This window comes from Carassius auratus, chromosome 35 (genome assembly GCF_003368295.1).
Source record: "Carassius auratus strain Wakin chromosome 35, ASM336829v1, whole genome shotgun sequence".
NCBI classification, from domain to species: Eukaryota; Metazoa; Chordata; class Actinopteri; order Cypriniformes; family Cyprinidae; genus Carassius; species Carassius auratus.
In genome coordinates, this window is record NC_039277.1 from 13,676,813 (window position 1) to 13,688,883 (window position 12,071).

General features: G+C 38.1%; 2 protein-coding genes across 2 annotated transcripts; both read left to right on the top strand.

Moving 5' to 3' along the window:
* Positions 1-3,576: 3,576 nt before the first annotated feature.
* On the top strand, positions 3,577-4,985 carry LOC113053908 (collagenase 3-like). The gene is made up of 5 exons (XM_026219080.1): positions 3,577-3,678; positions 3,768-4,018; positions 4,105-4,253; positions 4,503-4,631; positions 4,785-4,985. The coding sequence occupies exons 1-5, from the start codon at positions 3,577-3,579 to the stop codon at positions 4,949-4,951; spliced, it is 798 nt and encodes a 265-aa protein (XP_026074865.1). The 3' UTR covers positions 4,952-4,985.
* A 2,158-nt stretch (positions 4,986-7,143) lies between these two features.
* On the top strand, positions 7,144-11,870 carry LOC113054506 (collagenase 3-like). Its single transcript, XM_026220110.1, has 10 exons — positions 7,144-7,271; positions 7,397-7,644; positions 8,802-8,950; positions 9,681-9,809; positions 9,962-10,123; positions 10,205-10,334; positions 10,413-10,543; positions 10,647-10,806; positions 10,892-10,995; positions 11,079-11,870. The coding sequence occupies exons 1-10, from the start codon at positions 7,170-7,172 to the stop codon at positions 11,240-11,242; spliced, it is 1,479 nt and encodes a 492-aa protein (XP_026075895.1). The 5' UTR covers positions 7,144-7,169; the 3' UTR covers positions 11,243-11,870.
* The last annotated feature ends 201 nt before the right edge of the window (positions 11,871-12,071 follow it).

Genomic DNA, 12,071 nt, shown 5'->3' on the forward strand with positions numbered 1-12,071 from the left:
AAACTAGGAACGCGAGGAAACTGGGTGACGGAATGTAAGGACTATATGAAAACAAACAGAACAGACCGGTTAATATAGGCAGGGTAATGACTATCAAGTGAAGACACCTGAGTGCAATTAACAGGAGTGCAATTACTGTGATGAAGGGACAAGGCTTTGTGGGTATTATAGTGCTTCGGTGAGATGCCAATGGGGAAGTGAGACCACTAGTGGTGACCCAGTGAAACAGAGACCAGACACCGTGACATTACCCTCTCCACTACGGAGCAGCTACCAGATGCTCCACCCGAACACAAGAACAGACCAAGGAACACAGAGACCAGGAGGGAGGTGAAGCGACGGAGGACCAGTGGGAGGGACGGAGGGCCAGGTAATATAGGGAAACAGAGACAAGAAGTGCAAAAAACTAAAACTCTGAGACCAGGAGGGAGGTGGAACGGTGGAGGACCAGAGGGAGGGACAGAGGGCCAAGTAATATAGGGAAACAGAGACAGGAAGTGCCAAAAAACAAAAACAAAACAACAACAAGGAGACCAGGAGGGAGGTGGACTGGCGGAGGACCAGGGGAAGGGACGGAGGGCCAGGTAATAGAGGGTAACAGAGACAGGAAGAGCCAAAAACCAAAACAACAACAAGGATACCAGAAGGGAGGTGGACTGGCAGAGGACCAGGGACAGGATCAGTCGAGCACTCAGAGAGTTCGGCTGAGACATGACGAGGCTCTGGAAGTTCAGCCGAGACATGAAGAGGCTCTGATTGTTCAGCAGAGATGCGGAGAGCCTCTGGTAGTTCGGCAGATACGTGGAGAGGCTCTGGTAGTTCCGCAGAGACGTGGAGAGACTCTGGTAGATCCATGGTGTTTAGACTGGATTCAGGAAGATCATTGGTGACCTGACTCTGGAGTGTCAACGGTGACCTGACCTGACTCTGGAGGGTCAACCGGAACCTGACCTGACTCTGGAGGGTCAGGGGGAACCTGACTCGACTCTGGAGGGTCAACTGTGCCTGTCATTTTGTGCAGAGGTGCTGGACAGGCGGTCATCTTGTGCCATGACTCTGGACCGGTGGCCATCTTGTGCAGTGGCGCTGGGCCGGCGGCCAACCTGTGCTGTGGCGCTGGGCTGGCGGCCATCTTGCGCCATGACACTGGGCTGGCAGCCATCTTGCACCGTGGTGCTGGGCTGGCGCTCCTCCTGTCTGTAGACCCCGGTCTAGAGTCGGCCATCCCTCCGGGAGAGACAGGTGTGGCTGGGGTAAGTAAAAACGAATTCCCAGAAATCAAAGCGTCCAACTGATCCATTTCCTTTTTTGGCACCGAGTCATCCAGAAAATGTCTTTCAGGGCCACATCATTATATCCCATACCATCCGCCAGGGTCCGGAACACTTGTGCCATACCACCCACCTCATTCCCCTCTTGGCGGAGGGTGGTTAATTTGATGAATTTCACCCTCTGCTCCACCATACTGGCTGAGGAACAGGAATGAAGTCCCACAGCACTGGATCTCGACAAGATGGAGTCCTTCTGTTACGATCGGGAACCCAGGGAAAAACAGGAGACAAGAGAGGGTCAAAACCAAAAATCCATCCAAAACAAAAAACAAACAAACAAACAAACAGGGAAAGGAACAGGAATAGGAACTAGAAACTAGGAACATGAGGAAACTAGGTGACGGAAAGTAAGGACTCCATGAAAACAAACAGAGACTTCTCAAACTTTTGAGAACTGGATCTATAGCCTAGAATTTTTCTTTCTAAATTATGTGAAAATCATCCTGTTTATTCACTCACAGAAAACAATATATTTGTTCAAATTTTCGAAGACACTTTTTGTTTGTAAAAGTCATATGCGAGTAGGCATCAACTATCATGAATATCATTGTGATTTACAGTACACCTGAGAAGACAAAGGCCTGCACAGTGAGCTGCATAATGAGCCTTTCAGTCAGCTGTGTGACTGACAGGGACGAGTTACGAGAAAGAATGTGAGGACCAAATAAATACATATAATTTTATGTTTATGTATAATTTTAATAGAAGTTTATTTAAACATTTCCTTCATGCCTAAAAAGGAAACTCCTGTGTATGGGAAACAACATCAAAAACAAAGAAAACAGCAACTGTTTTCCAAGGGCGATGTCAGTCGTTTCATTAATTAAAATAAAACATTAATTAACATGTTTTGTTTACCTATTTCACCCAAATCCAGAATCTGTTCTTTGCTGTCCTCCTGACTCATGTGAATCTCTGCCTAACCCGCATTCTCTAATTCCATCATCCGTAATTTGCTGCATTGTTGATGTCTTCACATGCTCCCACCATTAACCCTCATTATTTTTTTTTATGTGTGTAAAGTGTAAAAGTGAAACACTGAAAACCTGTCCAAGTAACTTCTGGAGGCATGTTTCTGCATTTCTGCACACAGTAGAAGTTTTACTTGTTACTTAATGACTGACATACATTTCTGTCTGTTCCTCACATAAAACTATCATATGGGTTTAGAAACACTGAAATATAGTCCACAAGTCATATGCATCACTTTCATGATTGATTTAAAGTGCTTATACATTTTGAGGCTTGAAAGTCTCAGTCATGGAGTATTCATTATAAGTTATTACTCATTCAGAGTAAATAAAGATTGACAACAGTTGGCATTACCTACAAATATTTCATAACGCCCTAAGCACACCTCATACTCTGGGGCTTTCCCTTGATTTATTTTGTTTTCTAAAATGAAGTAAATAACAACCAAACTCTATGGAATTCATAACCTTAAAAATGCAACATTTACCATTTTATAACTGAATAAACCAGTTATACCATTTTGAGAGGAAGTGTTTTAAGCGCTGATGATTTCTTCAGCATTTCATAAAATAAATATATTTTCTGTAGTACAGCTTGTAGTACAATTACATTACTATTTAGAGTAATTAATATAATATTTTATTAGACAACATGCATTTGGACTTAAAGGTAACCTAATTTTAGCTGCTGCAGTGTATTATATTCAACAAGAAAATATGTTCATTTAAGGTAAAATATTGTTAAAACAATGTTTGAGTAAAATGTACAAAAGGGCATCCCTAGAACTGTCTGCACAAACCATCACATTTATTTAAATTTTATGTTATTTTCTTCCTGATTTTGTTATTAGTTATGGGCGCTGGGATGTTTTATATTGCAGTTTACATTTTGTTGTTTTAAGTTAAACAAGACCATACTGTAATGTTAGTGATGTCATCGCTGCGTTTTATCTGCAAGATTGAATTATAAATTGAACCAGAAATGATTATCATTTTGCCATTTTGTTTTTGCCTATAATACATAAACATTCTTTTATTCATATTAATTATTAATATTGTCATTAAATAAAGGTATGACAAAAATAAATAATATTAATATCTGGGCGAGGAAGCTGTGTCAAGCTGAAAATCCTGTTATAATTGTCTTGCCTGTCAGTTTAATGGTTTAATTTCACCTGTTGCTCAACACCTCACAGTTTTAAGTGTATATAAGTCATCATCAGACCTTCAGCAGTCAGAAGCGAAGCACACAAGCAGAAGAAACAACTCTCAACATGGGGATTCAGAGACAGCTGTGTTTTCTTGCAAGCCTGGTGCTGGTTATTCACACCGCACCAATTTTAAGGCCCACTGAAAAAGAAGTAGCCATTGCAAGGGTATGTTTTTCCCATCATATTATAGTCTTTTGGATGCTGTGCAACTGACCATAATTTCTCCAATAATTGCATGTCTGTTTGCCTTTTAGGATTACCTGAGAAACTTCTACAATCTGAAAGATTTAATGAGCACTTCCGATTTTCACCCAGAAGAAGAGATCAATCCCCTGTCTGATAAGCTGAAAGAGATGCAGAAGTTTTTCAGGCTTAAGGTCACTGGGAAGCTGGACAAAGAAACACTGGAGGTGATGAAGAAGCCCCGCTGTGGAGTTCCAGATGTAGCTGCGTACTCCACATTTGGAGGCAATCCCAAATGGAACACCAACAGGCTCACCTACAGGTGTGTGTCTGATAGCAGCTTTCTTTGCATGACTTGAAAAAGAAAGAGTAAAAGGAGCAGATAAAGATAACGGTCTTGTTCCACAGAATCGTGAACTACACCCCTGACATGTCAAAAACAGATGTGGATCAATCCATAAGGAAAGCGCTGCAGGTCTGGGCCGATGTCACTCCTCTGAGATTCACTCGTATTAACAAAGGCATAGCTGACATCATGATCTCCTTTGCTACAGGGGGTAAGATACATATATCAATTTATCTAGATTCATATTTTAACAACCATGTGGTTTGCATTTTGTTGAATTCTTTTAAACTAAATTTAAACTTGGTACTTTGGTGATATAAATATTAAAAGAAAGTTCAGATTAGATTCAAAAAAGTTAAACTCAGATCAATGCACAACAAGTTTTTTTAAAATGCAGATTCTCAACGTTTCACCAATATATTAATGTAAGAAGAGAATTCAACTAAACTCTTACCTACAGATCATGGCGATGTTCAGTCATTTGACGGACCACAAGGCATATTGGCTCATGCTTTTGCTCCTTCTCCTGGAATCGGTGGAGATGCACATTTTGATGAAGATGAGTTTTTCACCTTGCGCTCATCAAAAGGTGATTTTTTTTTTTTTTTTTTTTTTTGCTAGAATTTTTTTCTACATTTTCAACTTTGAAACCATTTTAATTTCAAGTTAAAAAAAAAAATCTAAATTGGCAATTGATATTTTTAAATTCGTACCTAAACTATTCTGCTTAATATCTCCACAGGACTTGTCCTGTTCTTGGTGGCCGCCCATGAGTTTGGTCACTCTTTGGGTCTTTCTCATTCTGACGTTCCTGGCGCTCTGATGTTTCCCACATACAGTTATATTGATCCAGATCGTTTCTCTCTGTCCAATGATGACATCAGAGGGATTCAGTCCCTTTATCCGTAAACATGGAAGGATGAGAGCTAGTAGGAAATAATAAACACACAGATTAGATTCTGAAGTGTTCTGGCGCTTTCTTTAAATGTCTTTTTCCTTTTTATCCCTTTTTTTTCTCTTCTGGCAAGTATAACACATTTGAAATAATAACCATTAACAATATTTCTTTACAGGTCACGCTTTCTGGACAATTCAGTTCACATAATTTAAATGTATGTCCATTAAGGTTGGCAAATGTAACGCATTTGAACATTTCTCTTTGGTTGTACTTTTTTATGAATCAGTAAACATCTGGATACAACTAAACACCTGTCTTGTGCCTTACCACCAGCATATGGGTTCACTCAATATTTCAGTTTGTCTTTAATGTTTCACTTTCTCTATTTTACGTATAGTATCTATACAAAGAGAAATCAGTTTCACCACAATGCAACAGCACATATATTTAATGGAAAAATCTGTTGATTAAAATCTTAATTGAAACAGGTATGATGTTTTTAACCCTTAGAGTGTAAATCTGACAGAAAACTTTTCCACAGAAGTAAAATTGATAGAGTAAACTCAATATAGCACATTGTCGAGCTCAACCTGGGATTACGCGGGGAATGTAGATGGTTTCATATTTCTAACACTTCACATTTTTAACAGGATCATGAATTTTAAACTGTTTACTCAACTAGAAATCACATAAACTGAACCACAAATAAACTACTCTTTTAAAAATGAGACAAATCACTTTAACAGTACAAACATCATCTCTGAACATTCATGTATATCTTTAAATTTCAATATTGATAGATATTAATCTACATAACACATTTTACATACCTGTAGGAAATGATGAGACACACAGATTAGAATCTAGTGTTCTAGCCTTTTACCAGAACGCTCTGTAAATGCCTTTCTTACAGATAACACTTAAATTCATGTAACGTTAGTCTCTTAAAAAATAAACAAAAAGGGAAACAAAATTTGGGTTGCCCATTACTACTTAGTATTTTTTTCGTAAGATTATCTATACTTTTTGAGTCAGAAATATTGAGTTGTTTGTTTACTTTGTGGACATATGGACATGGAAAACACAATGAAAACTAGAATACAAACCTAACATAACCCTGACAACTACATTACACTACACTGTCCCATATATTAAAATATAGTGCATTAGCCATATTAACCACTTTCATAATAGCTTCATGGTGCTTTTGGCATTATTTTTAAAGTGTCTTATGCATATATTCATATACATGCAGAGCTTCATTTTATAAACTGGGGGTCCCTTTGATATGTTTTGAAATTGCACAAATTAAACAAATTCTAAAACTTTTGTCATTTTCTAAGTGAATATAGACACCACTTCCTCTTGAGGATATAAGAGGAGGTTAGTTTGAATGTGCATCAGAATTTCAATCCTCCATTAGCTCCTACTGTAACTGCACGCACACACATGTACAGAGTGGACGTCCCGGTTGTTGTTTGGTGACTGATGCCACCCCAGTGAATCACAACCAGAGATGACGATGAATCAGGAACTTGACTATGTCTGACATGTCCATGTATGTCTATTGATTTCTTGCTGTTCCATTCTGATAAGGGAACAATGGTTGCATTATTTCAGACTAAAAAATAACATGTCACGCTTCACTCCTGCACTTGAGGTTTTGTGGTTCAGTCTTACCCATAAAAATATCCAAAAACTTAACTGGTAATTTGTAAAGCCCAAAGTATATACTTAATAAAATCAAATTTTGTGACTTAAAGATATGAATGACCATACCCAAAAGTCCCTGCATTGAACTATCACACAAATTTAGGTAGTGTAAAACACACAGCCGCCAAAATAAGATCACATGATACTTGTAAAAATCCTCACTGTATTTTTAACAGGAAAGTTCTGAAACCACATTTGCTAGTTTATTCCTTTACATTTAAGCAAAGAGGTTTACATTTTTGCTCTTGTTTGTGTGTATAGATATAAATATTAAGAAATATTGCTGTTAAATAAAGGTGTGTGGAACATAAATCAAATTAATATCTGGGAAAGAAGGAAGAGGTTTGTGTTAAAGGAAGGCGTTAATCGGTCAGCCAGTTTAATGGTTTACTCAGAAACTTACAGCTGATGACTTAACCTGTTGCTAAAACCCTCAGTTTTAGGAGTATATAAGCCTCCATCAGACTTTTGCCAATTTAGAAACAAAGCACAGGAGCATAAGAAGCAACTCTCAAAATGAGGATTCATAGCCAGCTTTGTTTTCTTGCAAGCCTGGTGCTTGTTATTTACACTGCACCGATTTTAAAGTCCGCTGACAAAGATGAAGCCACCGCAGAGGTATGATATATATATATATATATATATATATATATATATATATATATATATATATATGTATAAAATTCATGTTTGTATGTTGTGTTTGTTGTTGCTCATAATTGCTCTTATGATTCCACCTTTAGCATTACCTGCAGAGCTTCTACAATCTAACAGATATAACGAATGAAAAAACAGCCTTCCAAAGAGAGGCCAGTCCACTGATTGAGAAGATGAAAGGGATGCAGAAGTTTTTTGGACTTAAGGTCACTGGAAAGCTGGACAGAGAAACACTGGAGGTGATGAAGAAGCCCCGCTGTGGAGTTCCAGATGTTGCTGCGTACTCCACATTTGGAGGCAAACCCAAATGGCAGACCAACAGGCTCACCTACAGGTGTGTGTAATAACAGTTCTCTTGGTCCCACACAAAAAAGAGTTTTAGGAGACTATGGTGCTTCTCAAGGCCGGAATGATCATTGGGCTCGACTGTGCTGCCATTACCAGTTCACATTGTTTGATTTGTTCAGCCATGCCAGTCAAAAATTATTAGTCTCATTTCCACTGTGCAGACAAAACGCTAAATGGACCGGCCAGGGCTAACAGCTTCCAACTGTGACCTTCGAGGTGCACATTTATAAAGATAATAATACATTCTCATATGCTCTCACCTGATTTCTTTAAAGGGGATGATTCTATATTACATTAAAGGGTCCGCTAAATTATGCAATCTGACATTTTTGAGCGCTCTATCCCACCATCTCACTGCCATCACATATGGTGGGGCAGAAATGTCATCAAAATGATTTATTTTTTTAATGTGCCATTTAATAAGTTTTTGTTTTTATTTAATATTTCTATGATATAGGACTTGGCTTATCGCACAAACAGAATATCTACACAGTCGCAAATGAACAATAAACAATAAGTTACTGACTAACTTTCAGACATACAATTCCATTTTGTTTCTTACAAAAAAAAAAAATTGCACAAACAGCAGAACGGTGTTACACGGAGCAGTAAAGTTTTGCAAAATGTAAAGTTAAATTGATTTAATGGTTGATTTAAGGATTCAACCCACAGTCACTTGTTGCCACCTACTTGGCCTAGTGGTTGTAGTTTCATATTATTTTACAAAAGTAGCTGATTATTTAATTTTTTTATTTCATTGTTAATATCGAACATGTCTTCTTATTCTGATTTGATTTTATTGATTCAAATTAAGAATCTGACATGAGATCTAGACATCTCTGGGTTTTTTTTTTTTTGCTCATTGGCATTTCAGGGTTTTAATCTCTCAGAGTAAACATTCTGTTTATTGTATTATAATTACTATTTAAAATATATATATAAAAAAAATACATTTAAACTTTGACTAGGCTATCCATGTTGCACATTAAATGTACTTTATATATATATATATATATATATATATAAACCTTAAAGCATATTTAAATTTGTGTGTATTTTGTGCTACTCCATAATGGCGCTCTTGAGGGCATTTGTAGTCAAGGGGCCCCTGGCCCACTATGTCCTGCCCTGGTGCTTTTACAGAATCGTGAACTACACCCCTGACATGTCAACTGCAGAAGTGGATCAATCCATAAGTAAAGCGCTGCAGGTCTGGGCCGATGTCACTCCTCTGAGATTCATTCGTATTAACAAAGGCATAGCTGACATCATGATCTCCTTTGCTAAAAGATGTAAGTTATCTATATATCTTTATTTATATTTTGTTGAATTCTTTTCAGTTTAATTAAATGTAACTGTTGATAAGTGCAGACTAATTAGTCCCCATGTACAATTATATAACATTACAATAAAGTAGAATTGTTCAATAAAATAATTATTGCAGTTAGTCCTTTGAATATTTGGGTGAAATCCAAATATCTAAAGTCTATTCTGTTGTCTTAAGGCCATTTATGTTATGATGTTCATGAAATGGCACATGTATATCTAAGAGAAAACAATAATGAAATTGAATTCAGTGAAAGTAAGTAAATTTTTCTGAAAAACTGTTCGGAAAAAGTTTCAGTGAGTCTGCTTACAGAACCAATAGCATGCGGTGTGCGTGTCTGCGCAATCACGTGAAAGGCATCTTGTAACAAATTAAACCTTCATAATCATCGGGAAGAAGGAGGCAGGAACCGGCGGACAATCAAATTACATTTTAATGAGAAAATAAAGACAAAACAGATAAAAACCAAACAAAACTAAAACCCAGGCCTGGTCCTGTCTCGTCCGTCATTGTTGTCGCTCCAGTTTTATATCCCTCCATCTCCTCCGTGGGACTCGAGACCGGTGGGTCGAGCAGGTGTCGCTCATCTCCAGTCACTCCACCGGTCTCGCTCTGTTCCCACGTCTCTCGGCCCCGCCCCACTCGTCACACATCTCTATTGAACACTAAATATAAAACCAAACACTTACCTACAGATCATGGCGATGCTTCCCCGTTTGATGGACCACAAGGCATATTGGCTCATGCTTTTTCTCCTTCTCCTGGAATTGGTGGAGATGCACATTTCGACGATGATGAGTTTTTCACATTCTGCTCATCTAAAGGTGAGTTTTACTAGTTTACAAAAGTTATTAAATTTAGAAGTGCATTGAACTCATTACTGCAGATTGTAACTTTAGCACCATTTAACATTTTCCTCCAAAATGTGTTTATTTTATAAATCGCACCTAAACTATTCTGCTTAATTTCTCCACAGGACTTGTCCTGTTCCTGGTGGCCGCTCATGAGTTTGGTCACTCTTTGGGTCTTTCTCATTCTGACGTTCCCGGCGCTCTGATGTTTCCCACATACAGCTTTACTGATCCGGATCGTTTTTCTCTGCCCAGTGATGACATCAGAGGGATTCAGTCGCTCTATGGTAAGCATAAGGTCTTCAAGAGCACATCAACAATCTTTAAGTGAAAATATTTAGTCGTTTAATATGTGGTATTTCCTTCAGGCCCAAACAGAGACATGACCCCCACCCAAACTCATCAAGAAGTACAAGCAACTCCTAAGGCTTGTGACCCTAATGTGATCTTAGATGCAGATACAACTCTAACAGATGAAACAATGTTCTTCAAGGATGGGTAATATACAAATTAAATAAAAATTAAGTGTATTTTTATATAAGTAGACCTATAATATCTTCATGTCTCTCTCTTCAGCTTTTTCTGGCGTAGATCTCCGAACAAAACTGTGACGCAACATCAGATCAAGAGTTTCTGGGCCAGTGCTCCAGATAATATAGATGCTGCTTATGAGGATCCAGTGCAAGATAAACTTTTCCTATTCAAAGGTACCTTCTCAAACAATCTGGGGATTCTGGAGCCACAATCACCCTTACAATCTCTAGATCCATGCTCAGAAAAACTCTTATTGTAGTCTGTCTTTGTTTACAGGTAGACAAGTCTGGGCATTTAATGGCATCAATCTTGAGCGCGGATATCCCAAGACTCTCATCAGCTTTGGTCTGCCAGCATCTGTGAGAGAAGTTAGTGCTGCCGTCCATGACAAAAACTCAGGAAAAACACTGCTCTTTGTTGACAAGGTTTACTACAGGTGGGTCTAGTGATGCATCATAAACAAAATCCCTGACAGTTGTCACCGAAAAGCTGTTGGAATTCCCCCCTTTTTTTTTTGGTAGCTATGATGAAAGGGCAAAGAAAATGGACAGAGGGTATCCCCAACGAGTGGAAAGTGGATTTCCAGGGTTGACTGGAGAGGTTACAGCAGCCCACATGTCCAATGGTAGGTGTTTCTAATCTTTTCCCACAAGCGTTTATGTGCAATGATTATACTTAGTGTAGTTGAATGATTTTTTTGTCTTCCAGGTTACATATATCTCTACAGTGGGAGAAATGTGTATGAGTTTGGATACATAGGCGGAGCTTCACTTGTATGCGTGGGGGGAGGGCACCCACTGGCAGACGAGCCACGAGCACTTTTTTATATGTTCTGTATTTTATGTATTTCTGTAACACATATTCTACATTAAAATACATTTAGAATGAACAATAACTGCTGTACAAAGAGTACAAAAAAAATCTGACAAATTGTTTTCTGTGTGGTAGACCAGAGCCAGTTTCTTATTCTCCTCATAACTGAGAAACGTATTGATAATGTTGTTGAACCAACAGGCAGCATGAGTGCAAGCTGTAGTAGTCTGAAAAACTTTGGATATTCGTCCCTCCGTGCTGCACCCTTTAAGGCCATGTTTACACCAGTGCCTTTTCGTTTTAAAACGCATAATGTTTGCTACCGTTACGCCTATCGTTTACACTACTCCGACGTTTTCGTCGAAAACTGAGATTTTTGAAAACGTTGCAAACGTTTAGTCTGAAAACTCTGGGGTTGGGGTTGGGGTTTTTACAGAATCAATTAAATGTTATTTTTTCCAAATAAACTAAAATGTCTAATTCAACTAAACAGCACGTGAGTGTCTTCATTTTGTAAGCAAGACTGATTTTGGTGTAGAAATACTTTTGACTTTAACCTTTTAAAAGACTCTGACCTGATTTACAGGGCAGACCTATATACTGTATAGTATCTACTGCAAATCCATTATCAGTAAACAGCTTTGTAAAATATCAAACCATCTAAATTCTAAATAATAAGTAGACCTCTAAAGCTTTATAAAAGGGCAGACTTTTTGTCAAAGCCTGTTGACACTTGTGGTTGATACAGTATTTGGAATTTCTGAGAAAACTGTTTTGTCATCACCATGTGTATGTACTGGACATTAAAAACAGTCATGGTCTTTCTGTTAAATGGTTCACTCAGACATATATGGACATCATTTCTGTGGTTACATTTTAGGACATGAA